The following is a 20,734-nucleotide window of genomic DNA, read 5'->3' as shown; positions in this document are numbered from 1 at the left end:
CAGACACGTGCACTTCCTGTCACATTCACCTTCACGCTGCCCTTGGTTTCTGCCTCCATTCCTCCCTGCTCTCTGCCCCGACCCCTCTGCATAGTTTCCTCATTCTCAGAGTTTGACCCTCAGCAACAGAGACAACAAGCATTTGCAATGCAATAGGTCTAGCATTTATGCGAGTCTGAGCTATTGACATTGCAAAGGACAATGCCTTTTATTTACATTTTAAAAACGAAAAGTAAAATAAAAGGCATTGTCATTTGCAATGTCAATAGCTCAAACTCGCGTAAATGCGAGACCTATTGCATTGCAAATGCTTGTTTACCATACTGCTTACATTTTGTAAGGATATAAGCAGTGGACATTAAAATGGGTCAATTCAGGGCCCTATAGTCATGCCCTTAACTTTTCAGGCAAAAGCACTCACTGATTCCTGAATAGTGAGTGTAAAAGAGCTAAGCTAACCATGATGTTTCTGCTTACATTTCACATGGCGTGCTAATTTTGCATTCCCTATGAGTGTTTGCTTTTTCCAGGATGCTGTTACTTTTTTTTTTGTAGGCCACATATTGCTCTTGTCTAGTGCGTCATTTAAATTGAGCCGCATCCAGGTGTTTATAGCCGGCAACAATTGGGTTGTAATTGAAGGCAGTTTGAGTTTTTCTCAGTGGGGCAGTATGGTGTTCAGTGGGGGGTGAGGATGTGGCACTATGGCCAGAGGTGCTGAATTTGGAACTGGGGAACCAGGTTCAGCCTTAACACTTTCCATGCTCATGACGAGCTGAGCTCATCATGAGGCACGGTTGAGTTGTGCTCATGACGAGCTGAGCTCTGGTGTTTAATGTTCTTCCTAGAGAGAGATCAGAATTTTGTCTAGTGGAAGTTTTGACTCATGGAAAGGTAGCTCAGAGGGTTAATGTGTCTGCTGCAAAGAACATGTACCATGCAGGTCACAAAGTGCACATAATGTAAATAAGTCAGTGGGCTACTGCTGTTGTCAGAGAGTCCCTATTGTTATTTGCAGTTAATAAGTTAAAATCCTTACATAGAATAGTGAGCTATTAACTGTCATGTAAGAGCTGCCTATAAACTGCAAGGTATAAATTAGAGCATTATATTTTCCCCCAGTCTTTGAATATCCTAATGTTTCAAAAAGTGTTAATTTGGATAAAAATCAATTCTGATTATTAAAGAGAACCCCCAAACATGGTATTACTTTTTAAATTCTGAGTTTGTGTTTCTCCAGACTAATCACTATTAAACTATACGGCCTACTAATATGGTTGTCATGTGACTCCTACACCTTGTAGTCCTTAGTCTTATGTAACATTTTCTTTACAGTGATTTACACACATATTGATTGTCTCTGTGTAATGTGTGTGATGTAAAGTGCCCTGACACCCTACATTGTTATGAGTGGCACTGTTAATCAACTTAAATGCATCTGAGAGAGAGTGTGGTTATGGTGACTTGAGGGGCACTGTTAAAGGGTGGTAGTGGGAGAATCCATGGCAGAGGTGGTCATTGGGGGGCAATAACAAACATTAATGCTCAGGGCACCACCAGTGCTAAGGCCGGCCCTGCCGTTGAGGGCAGTCTGCCTCACCCATAGGTACCTCCATTGGCCTTGTTTCAGAAGTAGTTACTGCAACTCATCAGGGATCGGCAATGCAGGATTTGCACGCACAAAAGACTAAGTTCGCAAACTTCACAGTCTCTCTGCTTCATGCAAAAGCACTTTTAACATGTGCGGCCAGCTTTGGGGCCACTGGAATCTTGCAGCAAAGGAGGACAAAATGATACCGCAGTATTTACTAAATTATGCATTAAAAAAAGGCTGCAGCGTAATGCCGTATGTTTTCTGATATTTTATTATTTTTGACATTTCTACACATGCTAACAGTCTCTGGAAATATTTTGCCTCATTAGTACCAGTGGAACATACAAATGCAGCAGTGAGAAAGTGACACGTCAATCTTTGCAATAAACCATCCACTCCGCAGCAACACAAGTCACATTTTTTATTAACTTTTGATACGTTTGAGCTTTAAACAATTTATTAGTTTCAATGGTTATATCATCCAGCAGATCTTGCATTATGAGGCAAATACGGCAGAGCCATAATTATATAGAAAACATTTGCAAACTTGGATATTTTGCCATTCATGTTTGAACTGCTGCTGTGGAAAAAGGGAGAAGTGCTGATGAAAGAAACTCCATTGCTCGGCGACAAATGGCTTGTGCTTCCACATTTTATCGTATTTGGGACATTCTGTGATTAGAAGCATATCCCACTTTGTGAATGTATTTTAATGCCAATAACTCATTATAACCTTAAATAATCATGTATATCCATTGGTTGATTAAACTGGGCAGTGAAATGCCAAACAAATACTAAAAATTGGGATGTTTGCGCATTCTTGCCACACCTCTGGCTCTGCCCACTGATCCAATCCTTGGGTTATTCCTGCGCTCTGATTCTTCGCCCACAATTCCCATACTTTATATCCCCCACTTGGTAACCTGGTGCTCTTTAAGGTTATCCTCAACTATTTACTGTGCTTTGAAAGTTGATACAATTGAATATGCAATGAAAAATATGCCCTAAAAAATTTACCATTTTGGTCTGTTGTTCTCCAAAATTTTCTCGAAGGGACCCCCCTATTAGCGGTCGGGCTCACTCGCTGAGCTCGCTCGCTACGCACCGGACAGGGGCTGATCTGCCAAAATTTGCCTGGGCTGCTTTAGTTCCCCGTCCGGCCCTGTTTTTACAGCTTCGCTAGTTTATGTCTAGCCTTGAACTCCTGGTTTCATAATGAGATAAAAAAGGCTTCAAGTGCCAGAATGCAAAAAAAAAAGCTGAAGCAGGTAGTAACACCAGGACAAGCGAAGTTTCGGGTTGCCTATGATCCATGACAACGCACATACCAAAGACCACACGACAAGTGTTTGAATCACAAAAGCAGGTCTCTAGGAGTCAAGGGATCCAGCTGATAAAATACTGTGGTTCAAACCTAAGGACAGAACTGACTAACATGCACTTCGTGAACACTAACCTGTTGAACCCCACTTTCAACTAAACGTCACGCATAATGGGGTAGAGACTGAAGAAATTCTGACTAGGGTTTCAATCATGAATTGAGTTCTACATCAACATCCACTAACCCTGTAGTCATACAAACTTTGCCAAACTCCACAGTGATCTCAAGTGGATGAAAGGTGAAAATCAGCAATCAAAATGTACCACAAAAACTCATTCATTTTGTAGAACATGACATGGTCCTCACCAATCACATATCGAGTAAATGTACACAGATTTCAAACTCTTGGTAAAATGTACAAAAACTGCATGTTTCTCTTGTTTCTGGGGTTACAAGTAAATTGTTGGCAACCAAATTAGATGCCATATTACTATTAATATTAATAGCCAATGTGGAAAACAGTGAGCCATATTGGACATATAGAAACTAAACAAAACAAATGCATCTACGTTAAATATTGAGACTTAAAAGACATTCTCACCTGATAAAGAGCCACACAGAACAGGAAGAGCATGATGTAGAGGATTTTGTAGACCACAACTTTGCCATTAAAGCTGACCACAAAAAACATGGCACAGCAGAAGAAGATCCAGTACTTAACAAGCGTTCCCTTGACGAAGGATCCTATGATTTCCACTATGGCATTTACGGGTTCTTCTCTTTCTGAAGAAATAAGAAAAGAGCATTGTCCTCTCGTTACTGCTATTTTTAAGTTTGCTATTTGACAATATAAACATAGGATTACAGGAACCATCCGGCAAAGCAAACTGATCTGAGAAGCTAGGAGTACAGTTCACAAACACGCCATCGACCTTTGGAATCTACTCGACACCATTTCTCCGGACATCGCCTTCCTAACAGAAACCTGGATGAATGCCTCTTCAGCTCCAGACATCACCATAGCCATCCCGGACGGCTACAAGATCATCCGTAAGGACCGCACCATTCAAACAGGAGGAGGCATCGCCATCGTCCACAAGAACACCATCCGCGTCTCAACCAGCTCAGAAGACAATCTCGCTATCGCCGAACACCTTCACTTCCAGATCCACACCAACCCCAAGACCACACTCAGAGGCACCCTCCTCTACAGGCCACCAGGACCCCGTACAAAATTCAGCGAAGACATCACTGACTTCATCACCCAACACGCCCTCCCCTCGGAAGAATACATTCTACTGGGAGACCTCAATTTCCATCTGGAAAAGAGCAACGACAGTAACACTACCACCCTTCTGGACAATCTCGCCAATCTCGGACTCAAACAACTTGTTAACACCCCCACACACTATGCAGGACACACACTCGACCCTATCTTCACTTCCAGCAAGCATATCTCCTTCACTCACACCACACCCCTCCACTGGACGGACCACAGTTGCATCCACTTCATTTACAATAAGACCTCGATCCACAACCACCCTCAACCAACTCTGCGAAGAAATTGGAACAAAATCACCATCGACCAGATCTCAACATCGCTTCTTCAAAAACCCCCTGCCTATTCAACGAACCCTAACCAAGCCGCCATCAACCTCACACAATGGTTAACCCAAACCGCCGACAAACTAGCACCCTTGAAAAAACATCAAATCAAGCAAGGAAGCAAGAACGCCCCCTGGTTCAACGATGACCTTAAGAAATCCAAGAAGCTCTGTCGTTCCCTTGAGAAAACTTGGAAAACAGACCCAAACCCTATCACCCAAGCCGCCTTCAAAAACGCCACCCGCAAACACCACCAACTAATCCGGACAGCCAAGAAATCAGCACTCAAAGACCGACTAGACAACAACGCCCACAACAGCAAGGAACTTTTCAACATCATCAAAGAATTCACCAACCCCACCGCCAGCTCTAACGACATCACCCCCTCGCAAGTCCTCTGCGACTCCCTCGCCTCATTCTTCCATGACAAAATCGCCGACGTTCATACCAGCTTTGACAACCAACCCGTAAACCAGTCCACCCCACTCACCTCCGAACCTGTACCTCCTCCGAATAACCTTTTCGACTGGAACCCAATCACCACAGAAGACACCATTCGCCTGATGAACTCCATCCACTCAGGATCCCCTACAGACCCATGCCCCCATCACATCTTCAACAAAGCAGACTCCATTATCGCACCCCATCTCCGAGATGTCATCAACTGCTCCCTTAACTCCGCCACATTCCCAGAAAGCTGGAAACACGCCGAACTCAGCGCCCTTCTGAAGAAACCCACAGCTGACCCCACCGAACTCAAAAACTACCGCCCCATCTCGCTCCTCCCATTCCCTGCCAAAGTCATTGAGAGCGCCATCAACAATCAGCTCGCCACCTTCCTCGAAACCAACAAATCACTCGACTCCTCACAGTCTGGCTTCCGAGCCAAACACAGCACCGAGACCGCCCTCATCGCAGCAACAGACGACATTCGAACACTACTGGACAACGGAGACACAGTCGCCCTCATCCTCCTTGACCTCTCCGCAGCCTTCGACACAGTCTGCAATAGCACCCTGATACAACGCCTCAGAAACATCGGAATTCAAGGAAAAGCATTGGACTGGATTATTTTGTTCCTCGCTGGAAGAACTCAGAGAGTCCGCCTCCCCCCTTTTAAGTCAGAGGCCACCGAAGTCATCTGCGGCGTCCCGCAAGGATCATCACTCAGCCCCACCCTCTTCAACGTCTACATGAGCCCCCGCGCAACCATCGCACGTCAACACAACCTCAACATCATCTCCTACGCTGATGACACTCAGCTGATCCTCTCACTCACCAAAGACCCAACCACCGCCAAAACCAACCTACATGAAGGGATGAAAGAAGTAGCCGAGTGGATGAAGCTCAGCCGTCTGAAACTGAACTCGGACAAAACGGAAGTCCTCATCTTAGGTTCATCCCCTTCCGCCTGGGACGACTCTTGGTGGCCAACGGCCCTAGGAAAAGCCCCCATACCGACGGACCACGCACGGAACCTGGGCATCATCCTGGACTCCTCACTCTCGATGACCAGACAAGTCAACGCCGTCTCATCATCATGCTTCAACATCCTACGCATGCTCAAAAAAACATTTCGCTGGATCCCCACCGAAACAAGAAAAACGGTCACCCACGCACTGGTTACAAGCCGTCTGGACTATGGAAACACCCTTTACGCCGGTTCCACCGCAAAACTTCAGAAAAAACTCCAATGCTTCAGCCAGACTCATACTAGACATCCCCCGCACAGACCACATTTCCGTTCACCTGAAAGGCCTTCACTGGCTCCCCGTCAACAAGAGAATAACGTTCCGTCTCCTCACCCACGCACACAAAGCCCTATACGAACTTGGACCTGATTGTCTCAACACGCGCCTTTCCTTTTACACCCCCACCCGCCAGCTGCGTTCGTCCAACCAAGCCCTCGCCGCTGTTCCGCGCATCCACAAAGCCACCATGGGGGGAAGATCCTTCTCCTACTTAGCGGCCAAAACCTGGAATTCCCTTCCCATCCACCTCCGCCTTACTCAAAACCACCTAGCCTTCAGAAAACAACTTAAAACCTGGATATTCGATAAGTAAACCTACCCCCCCTTCCTCAAGCGCCTTGAGACCCTCTGGGTATGTAGTGCGCTATATAAATTCTGACTTGACTTGACTTGACTATCTCATGGATAGTTTGACTGGAGTGCTTTTAGACTTCAACATTCCTCTTTGTGATCAATTACAGTGAATGAATGGAGCATTTATGGTGCAGAATAAATACCCAAGAATTTGGGCGTCCTGGTGTTAAAAGACCAAACAAATGAGGAGTGAAAGATGGTAGTTACAAGGCCTATAAAGATGTAAACAGAGCAATTTTAACCACTTTCCTGAAAGCTAATTCTGACTTTAGGGATTTCAGTCCCCTTGGCAGGTTGTTCTAGTGAGATGCAACGAGAAACAAAAAGGAAGTACTGCTAATTGTGGCAGGTTTAAACCGATGAACACAAATCAGATTGCAGTTTGAAAAGTGTAAGCAGTGAGATGGAACATAAGGCTCAACACAAGGACATATTCAGTAGGAAACGCCAACAGAACGCGGCCTTGTAAATAATGCCCCTATTCACGCAGAACTTAGCGTGAAAGGGGCGGGCAAAAGGGTGTTGCAGTGGGTGTTCCGCATTAACACCCATTGCTTTTTGACGCTGCCCTCAATTTACAAGTTTGGCGTAAATATGGGCAGAGACGAAAATAAGATCAATCAAACCTGATCTTAAACTGGCCCAACTAGAAGAAATTATTAATTTCTCCTTATTTTAGCTGTTTGTATGTGTGTTGCATTCTGGAGGTGTTTCTGTTCTGTGTTCTGAGCTAAATCCTGACTGAGTATTACCAAAATGTTTGTGTGTCTCCGGGTATATTGATAATTGATTATTCACAGCTTTTGCTGCTGTCTTAGATGGGAAAAGTTAAAGGAGAATTGGCCATGACCTTGGTTCTAAGAAGGTTTCCTGAGTAGGAGCTTCACTGAGGCCATTTTTCAGGCCTCAGGAAACCAAATACTTGCAAGAGAAGAGTGTATGAGTGTTTGCAGTAACGGTGCAAAACAACTGGCAATCCTATAGAAGATGCCTGGAGGGCATGGAATTAAGGGGCACCATATTTACATGCCAGGACCTAACTTCTAACATTTGAATGAAGCACACGAATACGCAGTGCAAGATAAGTACCACTGAATGAAGCCAAAGTTTGTCACCATACAGAGAGGACGTCTAATGGTATCTGGGAATTAAAACGAGCTGTAGATTTTTTTAACTTATCTGAAAGTAGCTTGCAAATTCATTAAATAGATCCTGAGAGGGGTAATTTGTTGTTCAAGCAAGGAAGGTTTAAGAAAAAAAGGTGCAAATGAAAAAGAATTAATTAGCTGAGTTTTTCTACTTTTCAATTTTATCTCTTTAGTATGCTGCATGAGCAGCTAGCATCTGTCTGTGATAGCAATGAGTTGTTGCTCTGTAGATTTGTTTAGCTGTGGAATCATAGTGAGCCGGATGTATGACATTACAACGCATGCTTTTACATCGCATGCTTTTACAACGCGAGTTTTTCCAACGCATACCATTACAACGCATAGTGCTTTGGGGCGCTGGATAGTGAATAGTTTAATTTACTATTCCAACTCCAGTCCCCGTGGATAGTAGGGAAGGTGTTGGACAGTAAATTAAACCTATTCCCTATCCTAGAGCGCCCCCCAGCGCAATGCTTTGTAATGGTTTGCGTTGTAAAAGTTGCGTCGTAAAGGCACTGCGTGGTAAAAGTTGCGTTGTAAAGGTTGTTTCCCTAGTGAGCCATTCTCGTTCCATTGTTTTACACTGGTGCTTTACATTTCGAACAGTATTCATAAACCAGGGTGCGGAAGTAGTTTTATGATTGCCTATTATAACAGTGGCAGTTACATCAAGGGCTGTAGTGAAAAACATGTTGAACCATTGCAGCTTCAGATTCCTTAGAGGTATACTTGTGGGAAGGTTATCGATGAGCATGGATCTATAATAATTGTCTTAGATTACTGATTGTGGATGAAGGCGTCACGTGATGCAGAATAAGTTGGCAGTCATGATGCTCAGCACTCCAGACTGATAAATACATCAATGAAACTCACTACCCACTGACTTAGGATCAACTAACAACTTCTACTCATTCAAAAATGAGCTAAACACATACCTGCTTTAATAAGAAAGAATAATCAATTAATTCTTTATCACAATATTATATTTCATCTTCCCATAAGCTCAGCTATTTTCTACATACACAAACATATTGTAACATTTAATAACTATGTAATGTCTTGTGATGTATGCGATGTTTTCTGACAACATTCACTTCGTACCACAATCAACATTATCCAAAATTATACCATCCAACAAACTATTTATCTTTGTGCTACATACCACAAAACGTGTTACTATATATAGCATTTGTTGCAGAAAAGTTATTGATACTGTTCGGCAAAAATATTAGTAAAGAAAAAAAGATTACAGGTCGATTTACTGTGTCATTTTCATTGGCTATGTGCAAACAGCCTTTTTACAAGCGTAAAGCCACATTTATGAGTCATAACACGTTTTCACTCGTAAACACTGCGGCCACAGGTAGTTGTTGTATGAGTAACGCTTCTCAAGGGGCGATGTCTGAGAGTTCTGTGATGGAATGCCATTAAAAAGTGTATACACATCAACAAATGTGCACGTAAGTGGGTATTCTCAAACTTCCTCTTTTAGTCTTGTCCCCTTGACACAGTCAGTAATGTAGTCCTGTCGAGAGGAGAAGTAAATATGCTTGATTCCAATATGGCAATGGGAAGGGAACACCACAACATTGACAAGATGTGTAGTAAGGGGTTTTCCAACAGGCAAAAATATTCTCAGCATGGAAAAAAAATGTAAGTGCTTTGATACTTGCTCAGGGATTTCCGCAAGAGCACATTAAACATGTGTGCATTTTCTTATACGACAATGGAACTCACACAAGGGTTTCTTTCAACAATCACTCCTGGAAACCACTGTGAATTAAAATAGCATCATAAATCCACTCCAACCCTAGGTACAGACCTAAGGATTTTAATGCTTATTTTTTGTTTATTGGGCTCCTGTGTCTATAGGCCACAGTTAGTCTTCCATCTTAAAGAGTGACATTACTGTTATTATTAAACAGCATACAGTGTTTGGAAAAATCTCATTACGTTTCCCAGAGCTCTTACAAGCCAGACATGATTAGCTCACCAAGATCTGTTGGTTTATTTGCATTCTGACTCTTGTAATTTTGTTTCCCATTGATAAATGAAAGACTACACCTAACAATGCATAAGAAAAATACGGATCAATCAGCTACCCATGCCAAAACATGATATAACACAAAAGCTCAGGTTTTTGACTGATTAATAATAATTGTCAACATCGGTTTTAAAAACTTCTAAATGGAAAGTCTTATAACACATTTCACTACCCACATTATTCAGATATAGACAACAAAAAATTGCTGCCTGTCCCAACTTTTGTCAGTCCGTACAGATAGAACTTTATTCCTTCCAAGCATTATCTATCTGGAATTCTATTCCATTTATGGACCTCGTCCTTGAACATCTAAAAAAAAACATTGGAAGAAGCATTAGTGCTAAATAAACACATGCTTGACACCTTGAGCCAGTCACGGCTTTTCAGCAGACATCAAAGCACAAACAAAAATATTTGAGCCTCCACTTACAATTTTAAAATAGAGAGCACAGATCCCTGAAAGCAATAGGCGACTGGCATCGGGTAATGGAAATGTAAAACATGACATGGGAACAGAGGCAACACTCAAATTGCAACAGTGAGAGACTTGTCTACCTATCAAGTGTCCATGTGGACTCCTTACATTGGTATGACGACCCTTAAAGTGAACACCTGCATTACAGAACATAAATGTATGATTGAATGCAAGAAACAGGTAACTAAATTGAACAATCGCTTCCTTGAGAAGGGACATTCAGCAGACAAACTACACTGGACAGTCCTAGACAAGCCCAGTATACCACCTTAAGTTACAAACATCTCGCAATACCATTTCATTAGGCACAGAAATGGATCCACAGATTAGGCAGCAACACTGATGGGCTGAACTTGTCAGGAGCTGAGCAGATGCGCCTACTATGTTATCACAATTCGGACTACATCTCCCAGCCTTCTTGTGTGAAATGGGAGGAGCATAATCTATAAAGGTCAGCAAGAGTGCACAGAAAGTGCGTGTAATTCTGTCTTGGTCTTGGTGTTGGTCAGGCTTGATCGACTTCTGTTTCTCTGTTCTGATTAAAGACACTCGCTGTTCGAGCACCTTCCCCTGTGATTTCCCCTAGTGCTCGCACTGATGCGCCTTGGATTGCCGGGGGCCGCGCTGTTGGAAACGCCGCCACCCGGATTGCCCAGCTGTTGAGTGTGCGCTGACGTAAGCGCTTGGATTGCCGGGGGCCGCGCTGCTGGAAGCGCCGCCACCCGGATTGCCCTGATATCGTTGTTGCGCTGACGTAAGCACTGCGGAATATCGGACACCGCGCTGAGGTAAGCGCCGACACTTGAAGAGCTGTTAAGCGCTTCTAGGTCACACTGGAATTAGCTCTACCAAGTGAATCTCTTTATTATTGGTGACCTAGTTCTGACCTATTGTTTAAGGATCAACCCTTCCCAAGGACTATGGGTTTATTATTTTCGAATGTCATGAAACCTGCAAGGAACTGATTCGGTTATTTAATTGGTGTACTGATTTCCATTCCGGATTAAATTTCCTTGCTGTTCCTATCCTGCTGCGGGGAGGTTTACTGAGTTGGTTTGGGCCATTCCTTGCTTCTATGACAGTAACCTATTTGGGTATGTATGAGTGTAACACAAGGGAGTTTTGGCTGATAGTTGGTGTGATAGGGAGTATAATATCTCCTGCCTTTTTGTTGTAGATACACCATCTTATGGAGAGAAGTATCTCTGTTGATGACCAAACATTGGTATACTGGAGGGCAGGGTCTTCTGCAGCTAAACCACAGGTATTAGTCAGCTCTAGTGAGATCATATGAGAGTAGAAGGATATAGCGCCTTGTATTTACACTGTGTTCTTTTGTTACAGGTATCCCTCTCCCCGCTGTTCCTTCCCTAACCCCTTTTTTCCCTCACCTCATTGTCTCATTACTCTGTTTGACGTCTCCAGAGTTGGGGACGTCGGGAGGTGGACCCCTTTGTGCATCATACCGAATCCAGGAAGCGGACGTAGATCTAACAGAATTACGCGCCCACGATATACCGCTTCTTCCGTTCTGTATGAGGCGTAAACATGGCGTCCTTAGATGATGTCTTACAAGCACTAGTGTTAGTGCAACAGGAATTGGCTGCCTCTAAGGCAGAAACGGCAGTAGACCGTCAAACTAGGAACCCGTTCAATGCCTCACAGGCTACATCCCAAATCCAAGTGAACGTACCTCCTCCCATTCCGTTGGCGAGTCCTGAGAGGTTTTCAGGGGATCCCTTAAAGATCCAAACGTTTTTAACAAAAATCATGCTTCACTTCTCATGTACACCCGCCTCTTTCTCAACCAATCATTCCAGGGTTGCATTCGCTATATCCTATATGACCGGTGATGCAGCCAATTGGGCTGTTCCCTTAGTCAAATATGATGATTCTCTTCTTACAGATTGGGACTCTTTTCGTAGGGAATTCAAAAGGGTTTTCAACAGGAGAGCTACTACCTTTTCTGCTGATCGTGAGTTGTTGGAGCTTAGACAAGGGAAACAGGATTTAGTTTCCTATTTGACTAAATTCAACCGTTTGATTGCTGAGACTGCTTAGCCGGAAGAAAAGAGGATGTCTCTGTATTACCAGGGTTTAAGAGACGACGTGAAAGACGTTCTTGCCCAGATAGATTCACAGCCCACAACGTATACGGACTTAATGAACCTTACGTTACATTTGGATCATAGGTTAGCAGAAAGAAGGGGTGAAAGGACTTATGCACATACGGAAAAGACAGAGAGAGGAAACAGAAATGCCTCCTCTTCCTCAGAACAACATCCAGAGCCCATGGAAGTGGGAGCAATACGTGCTCCTTTGTCCAGGACAGAAAGGAAAAACCGCGGGATGTTGGGTCTTTGTATGTATTGCGGTAAGAAGGGTCATTTTGTGAGGGACTGTCCCATTAAGCCAAAGAGAACAGGCATTTTTACCTTTACTAAGAAGTTGGCCGTTACTACCGTTCCTATTTCTAGTCACAGTACAACAGAGACGGTAGAGAAAGAAGATCGAACCCTTTCTCATGAGTTGCGGTTGCCTTCCTTGGCAGGCGCTAATGAAGTAACTTCAGTGACGCACATCGTGCTCCCCATGTTTCTAACGGATCAGAGGCAGATGCATCAAGTAGGGGTTATGGTGGATTCCGGAGGCACCGGGAATTTTAAAGACAGCGGTCTAGTTCAACGTTTGGAACTGAAGCGCATCCCTAGAGACACACCTGAGCAGGTATTGGCAGTAGATGGGAAACCACTGAAGTCTGGTCCTATCACGGAAGTGACAGAGGATCTGGAGTTGGTCAGGCATGGGGAACTCATGAATCATGTTGAGAGGATCTCTTTAAACCTTATTGAGGCACCGCAATATGAGATAATCCTAGGTATGCCTTGGTTGTGGTATCATAACCCCACGGTAGATTGGACTAAGAAAACAGTGGTCTTTGAATCAGAGCAGTGTAGAAAGTCATACAATCAGTCGTCTAGTACTCATGTATTGGCTCTGTCTCACAGTTATCAAATAGCAACTGCCGCAGAAAAAGAGAAGAATGTCCCGCCTGAGTACGCCCAGTTCAGAGAAGTGTTCAGTGAGAGTAAGGCGGAGATTTTGCCACCTCACCGTAGTTATGATTGCCAGATAGATCTGATACCCGGGGCCGTACTGCCTTCATGTCGGGTTTATGCTCTATCAGAACCCGAAACACAACACCTACGAGAGTACTTAGATCATTATGTAGAGATAGGGTTCATTCAGCCCTCTCGTTCACCTGCGGCTTCGCCTTTGTTTTTCATAAAGAAAGCCAATGGGGAATTGAGGACATGCATAGACTTCAGAGTGCTGAACAGAAATACAGTCTGAAACCGTTACCCTCTTCCACTCGTCCCTGTCTTGTTGGATCAGGTGAGGGAGGTAGTCATTTACACCAGACTAGACTTGAGAGGGGCATATCACCTAGTAAGGATGCGAGAGGGGGATGAGTGGAAAACGACTTTTAAGACACGCTATGGATTGTTCGAATATCTTGTAATGCGTTCGGGATGTGTAATACCCCCTCAGCATTTCAGTTCTTTTTGAATGATGCTCTGAAAGACTATGTGGACAAATTCGTGGTTGTCTACATAGATGACATATTGATTTACTCAAACGATCAGGAATTGCATGTTAGTCATGTATCTCTAATACTGCAGCAGTTGTTAGAATATGGACTGTTTTGCAAATTGAACAAATGCGAGTTTCATGTGCATGAGGTGGAATTTTTGGGAGTGATCTTAAGTCCATCAGGTTTGAGCATATCAGAAAGAAAGGTGTTGGCGGTGCAGGAATGGCCTACTCCAAAAAATGTGAGAGATGTGCAATGATTTCTGGGGTTCTCCAATTATTACAGGAGATTCATCTCTCCCTTTTCCCAGCTGGTTTCTCCCTTAACTCGTCTTTTGAGGTAGGGGAGTCCTTTTTGTTGGACTACAGAGGCCATGAATGCCTTTACATACCTGAAAAGAGCCTTTACCTCAGCACCTATTCTGCAACATCCACAAAGTGAAGTGCCTTTCATAGTGGAGGCAGATGCATCCGACATAGCAGTGGGGGCTGTTCTGTCTCAACGGGATCGACATACTGGGCAGTTACATCCCCTAGCCTTTTTATCCAGGAAATTGAGTCCGGTCGAACTCAATTATACAGTGGCAGAAAAAGAGCTGTTGGCCATCAAGAAGGCTTTCCAAGAGTGGAGGCATTACCTGTGGGGGCAAAACATCGGTCACAGTATACACTGACCACCGAAATCTGCAATACATGAAAACGGCTAGGCACCTCACCCAACGACAAATGAGGTGGAAGCTATTCTTTGCAGAGTTTGACTTTGTAGTCATGTTCAGGCCAGGGTCCGAGAACAGGAAGGCCAATTCCTTGTCAAGGCAGGATGATGTTCTTGAGTCCCGGAAAGTCATTACTGAAGCCATCATTTCACCTGAGAAGGTGTTGTGTACAATTACGATAGAGAACTTTTTGGAGGAGGTACAGGCACACAAGGATTCAGAGTGGTGGAGGAAATGGGCGAGTCAGGTCCCTCACAGAACCCTCAAGCATGGAATCCCTTTCTATCAAAATCGTCTGTATCTGCCTTCCTTGGGTCGTCGACTAAAAGCATTCAATTGGTGTCATGACTCTGTGCTAGCTGGTCATTCAGGGTGTAATAAGACGCTCCGTTTGATGCAAAGACAGTTCTGGTGGGAACACATGAATACAGATGTCTGTCTCTGGGTGAAACAATGTGACATTTGGGCACGAGCAAAGAATGAGCATTCTAAAGCAAAAGGCAAGTTGGTTACCATGCCGACTCCCTCTCAGCCGTGGCACACCATAAGTATGGACTTTGTTCTGGGTTTACCTTTGGATCAGGGTTGTGATGCCATCATGGTCGTGGTTCAGAAAAGGGGGTGGTGATGAACAGAGTGTCTGAATTAAGCAGACCACTCTTACCCAGTCCAAAGATCAGGGCTTAATCCATCACCGTTATTTAGCTCACTGCCCCATCCCAGCTCAGAACCTGGCTATATGCAAATTAGTCTGTCCCTGGCCCAGTGCATCATGGGAACAGGGCAGACCAAACTACCAAGCCAATTCTTCACCAGAAAGGATACAAGCTACCGGGGACCGGTTTCTGGCATTTCAGCCTCGTCGGCCCGGCTTGCTTGAATCCTGATGGAGCAGTGAGCAAAGGACTCATGTCTGAGTATACCCTGCCACACCTATAGTGGCCAAAAACGATTCAGAAAAGGGGGTGGTGATGAACAGAGTGTCTGAATTAAGCAGACCACTCTTACCCAGTCCAAAGATCAGGGCTTAATCCATCACCGTTATTTAGCTCACTGCCCCATCCCAGCTCAGAACCTGGCTATATGCAAATTAGTCTGTCCCTGGCCCAGTGCATCATGGGAACAGGGCAGACCAAACTACCAAGCCAATTCTTCACCAGAAAGGATACAAGCTACCGGGGACCGGTTTCTGGCATTTCAGCCTCGTCGGCCCGGCTTGCTTGAATCCTGATGGAGCAGTGAGCAAGGGACTCATGTCTGAGTATACCCTGCCACACCTATAGTGGCCAAAAACGATTCAGAAAAGGGGGTGGTGATGAACAGAGTGTCTGAATTAAGCAGACCACTCTTACCCAGTCCAAAGATCAGGGCTTAATCCATCACCGTTATTTAGCTCACTGCCCCATCCCAGCTCAGAACCTGGCTATATGCAAATTAGTCTGTCCCTGGCCCAGTGCATCATGGGAACAGGGCAGACCAAACTACCAAGCCAATTCTTCACCAGAAAGGATACAAGCTACCGGGGACCAGTTTCTGGCATTTCAGCCTCGTCGGCCCGGCTTGCTTGAATCCTGATGGAGCAGTGAGCAAGGTACTCATGTCTGAGTATACCCTGCCACACCTATAGTGGCCAAAAACGATTCAGAAAAGGGGGTGGTGATGAACAGAGTGTCTGAATTAAGCAGACCACTCTTACCCAGTCCAAAGATCAGGGCTTAATCCATCACCGTTATTTAGCTCACTGCCCCATCCCAGCTCAGAACCTGGCTATATGCAAATTAGTCTGTCCCTGGCCCAGTGCATCATGGGAACAGGGCAGACCAAACTACCAAGCCAATTCTTCACCAGAAAGGATACAAGCTACCGGGGACCGGTTTCTGGCATTTCAGCCTCGTCGGCCCGGCTTGCTTGAATCCTGATGGAGCAGTGAGCAAGGGACTCATGTCTGAGTATACCCTGCCACACCTATAGTGGCCAAAAACGATTCAGAAAAGGGGGTGGTGATGAACAGAGTGTCTGAATTAAGCAGACCACTCTTACCCAGTCCAAAGATCAGGGCTTAATCCATCACCGTTATTTAGCTCACTGCCCCATCCCAGCTCAGAACCTGGCTATATGCAAATTAGTCTGTCCCTGGCCCAGTGCATCATGGGAACAGGGCAGACCAAACTACCAAGCCAATTCTTCACCAGAAAGGATACAAGCTACCGGGGACCGGTTTCTGGCATTTCAGCCTCGTCGGCCCGGCTTGCTTGAATCCTGATGGAGCAGTGAGCAAGGGACTCATGTCTGAGTATACCCTGCCACACCTATAGTGGCCAAAAACGATTCAGAAAAGGGGGTGGTGATGAACAGAGTGTCTGAATTAAGCAGACCACTCTTACCCAGTCCAAAGATCAGGGCTTAATCCATCACCGTTATTTAGCTCACTGCCCCATCCCAGCTCAGAACCTGGCTATATGCAAATTAGTCTGTCCCTGGCCCAGTGCATCATGGGAACAGGGCAGACCAAACTACCAAGCCAATTCTTCACCAGAAAGGATACAAGCTACCGGGGACCGGTTTCTGGCATTTCAGCCTCGTCGGCCCGGCTTGCTTGAATCCTGATGGAGCAGTGAGCAAGGGACTCATGTCTGAGTATACCCTGCCACACCTATAGTGGCCAAAAACGATTCAGAAAAGGGGGTGGTGATGAACAGAGTGTCTGAATTAGGCAGACCACTCTTACCCAGTCCAAAGATCAGGGCTTAATCCATCACCGTTATTTAGCTCACTGCCCCATCCCAGCTTAGAACCTGGCTATATGCAAATTAGTCTGTCCCTGGCCCAGTGCATCATGGGAACAGGGCAGACCAAACTACCAAGCCAATTCTTCACCAGAAAGGATACAAGCTACCGGGGACCGGTTTCTGGCATTTCAGCCTCGTCGGCCCGGCTTGCTTGAATCCTGATGGAGCAGTGAGCAAGGGACTCATGTCTGAGTATACCCTGCCACACCTATAGTGGCCAAAAACGATTCAGAAAAGGGGGTGGTGATGAACAGAGTGTCTGAATTAAGCAGACCACTCTTACCCAGTCCAAAGATCAGGGCTTAATCCATCACCGTTATTTAGCTCACTGCCCCATCCCAGCTCAGAACCTGGCTATATGCAAATTAGTCTGTCCCTGGCCCAGTGCATCATGGGAACAGGGCAGACCAAACTACCAAGCCAATTCTTCACCAGAAAGGATACAAGCTACCGGGGACCGGTTTCTGGCATTTCAGCCTCGTCGGCCCGGCTTGCTTGAATCCTGATGGAGCAGTGAGCAAGGGACTCATGTCTGAGTATACCCTGCCACACCTATAGTGGCCAAAAACGATTCAGAAAAGGGAGTGGGGATGAACAGAGTGTCTGAATTAAGCAGACCACTCTTACCCAGTCCAAAGATCAGGGCTTAATCCATCACCGTTATTTAGCTCACTGCCCCATCCCAGCTCAGAACCTGGCTATATGCAAATTAGTCTGTCCCTGGCCCAGTGCATCATGGGAACAGGGCAGACCAAACTACCAAGCCAATTCTTCACCAGAAAGGATACAAGCTACCGGGGACCGGTTTCTGGCATTTCAGCCTCGTCGGCCCGGCTTGCTTGAATCCTGATGGAGCAGTGAGCAAGGGACTCATGTCTGAGTATACCCTGCCACACCTATAGTGGTCAAAAACGATTCAGAAAAGGGGGTGGTGATGAACAGAGTGTCTGAATTAAGCAGACCACTCTTACCCAGTCCAAAGATCAGGGCTTAATCCATCACCGTTATTTAGCTCACTTCCCCATCCCAGCTCAGAACCTGGCTATATGCAAATTAGTCTGTCCCTGGCCCAGTGCATCATGGGAACAGGGCAGACCAAACTACCAAGCCAATTCTTCACCAGAAAGGATACAAGCTACCAGGGACCGGTTTCTGGCATTTCAGCCTCGTCGGCCCGGCTTGCTTGAATCCTGATGGAGCAGTGAGCAAGGGACTCATGTCTGAGTATACCCTGCCACACCTATAGTGGCCAAAAACGATTCATAAGCGTGGAAGGGTATACTCAGATGTGAGTCCCTTGCTCATTACACCATCAGGATTCAAGCAAGCCGGGCCGACGAGGCTGAAATGCCAGAAACCGGTCCCCGGTAGCTTGTTTCCTTCCCAGTACAAGAATTGGCTTGGTAGTTTGGTTTGCCCTGTTCCCATCATGCACTGGGACAGGAACAGACTAATTTGCATATAGCCAAGTTCTGAGCTGGGATGGTGCAGTGAGCTAAAAAACGGTGATGGATCAAGCCCTGATCTTTGGACTGGGTAAGAGTGGTCTGCTTAATTCAGACACTCTGTTCATCACCACCCCCTTTTCTGAATCATTTTGTCCACCATAAGCGTGGAAGGGTATACTCAGATGTGAGTCCCTTGCTCATTGCACCATCAGGATTCAAGCAAGCCGGGCCGACGAGGCTGAAATGCCAGAAACCGGTCCCCGGTAGCTTGTTTCCTTCCCAGTACAAGAATTGGCTTGGTAGTTTGGTTTGCCCTGTTCCCATCATGCACTGGGACAGGAACAGACTAATTTGCATATAGCCAAGTTCTGAGCTGGGATGGTGCAGTGAGCTAAAAAACGGTGATGGATCAAGCCCTGATCTTTGGACTGGGTAAGAGTGGTCTGCTTAATTCAGGCACTCTGTTCATCACCACCCCCTTTTTCTGAATCATCATGGTCGTGGTTGACAGTCTCACAAAGATGGGCCATTTAATTCCTTGTAAGAACCTCCCCACTGCAGGTCAGACCGCTCAGTTGTTGCTGACCCATGTGATCAAACTACATGGACTCCCAAGAGTTATTGTTTCAGACCGGGGGCCGCAGTTCATTGCGCGGTTCTGGAAGATGTGGTGTAAGACTCTTAGAATTGAGGTGGCTACATCAACCAGCTTCCATCCTTAGACGGATGGCCAGACTGAAAGGCTGAATCAGACGCTGAAAACTTACTTACGATGTTATGCGAAGGAAGCAAGTGATTCTTGGGTCTCCTTGTTATGGCTAGCGGAGCTGTCATATAACAACGCCTGGCACAACTCTATTAATGAATCGCCTTTCAGGGCCAATCATGGATTCCATACGAAAATTCTTCCTTTATAAGTCCCTTGTGATGTAGTTGATCAGCCTACCGTAGCTTCTCAGATGGTGGTTCTTTAGGAGATGCATTGAAAGATACGACGTAATCTGGTAAAGGCTAAAACTCCGTATAAGGCCTGGGCGGATCCTCATCGTCAGGATGGTCCCACTTATGCAGCGGGAGACCGTGTGTGGTTGTCCACCAGGAATATTCGTTTCCGATACCGCAGCATCTTTCATCCTCGGTTCATTGGTCACTATGTGGTGATAAGTCCTGTCGGATCTGTGGCCTACAACCTGAAGTTGCCTGCTTCTCTGCGCATTCATCCGGTATTTCACTGTAGTTTGTTGAAACCTGCTGGGAGGGCCAGGAGAGAGGTGGTTCTGCCAGTGGTCCGGGATGGACAGCTGGAGTATGAGGTGCGGAAGGTGTTGGACTCCAGGTATCGTCATGGGCGGTGGTAGTATCTCATCGCCTGGAAAGGATTATGCGGCGGAAGACGACTCCTGGGAACCTTCCTCGAACGTCCATGCTCCCAGGGCTGTGCGGGCGTTTCACGCCCGACACCCGGATAAGCCTGGTTCTAGGAGGCGCTTGGGAGATGGGCGTACTGTCAGGAGCTGAACAGATGCCCCTACTATGTTATCACAATTCGGACTACATCTCCCAGCCTTCTTGTGTGAAGTCGGAGGAGCATAATCTATGAAGGTCAGCAAGAGTGCACAGGAAGTGCCCGTAATTCTGTCTTGGCCTTGGTCAGGCTTGATCGACTTCTGTTTCTCTGTTCTGATTAAAGACTCTCACTGTTCGAGCGCCTTCCCCTGTGATTTCCCCTAGTGCTCGCGCTGATGCGCCTTGGATTGCCGGGGGACGCGCTGTTGGCTACGCCGCCACCCAGATTGCCCAGCTGTTGTGTTTGCGCTGACGTAAGCGCTTGGATTGCCGGGGGCCGCGCTGTTGGAAACGCCGCCACCCAGATTGCCCACCTGTTGAGTGTGCGC

At 45.8% G+C, this 20,734-nt stretch overlaps 1 protein-coding gene across 1 annotated transcript in view; it reads right to left on the bottom strand.

The window, feature by feature from the left end:
- LOC144768973 (piezo-type mechanosensitive ion channel component 2-like) overlaps positions 1-20,734 on the bottom strand; it is a 700,333-nt gene that overhangs the window by 471,456 nt on the left and 208,143 nt on the right. The window contains exon 14 of the mRNA XM_078652965.1: positions 3,517-3,698. Coding sequence (XP_078509091.1) covers positions 3,517-3,698 — 182 coding nt within the window. The remainder of the gene's footprint in view (positions 1-3,516; positions 3,699-20,734) is intronic.

This window comes from Lissotriton helveticus, chromosome 7, assembly GCF_964261635.1.
Source record: "Lissotriton helveticus chromosome 7, aLisHel1.1, whole genome shotgun sequence".
Classification (NCBI taxonomy): domain Eukaryota; kingdom Metazoa; phylum Chordata; class Amphibia; order Caudata; family Salamandridae; genus Lissotriton; species Lissotriton helveticus.
This window is presented reverse-complemented; position numbering and strand designations above follow the sequence as displayed.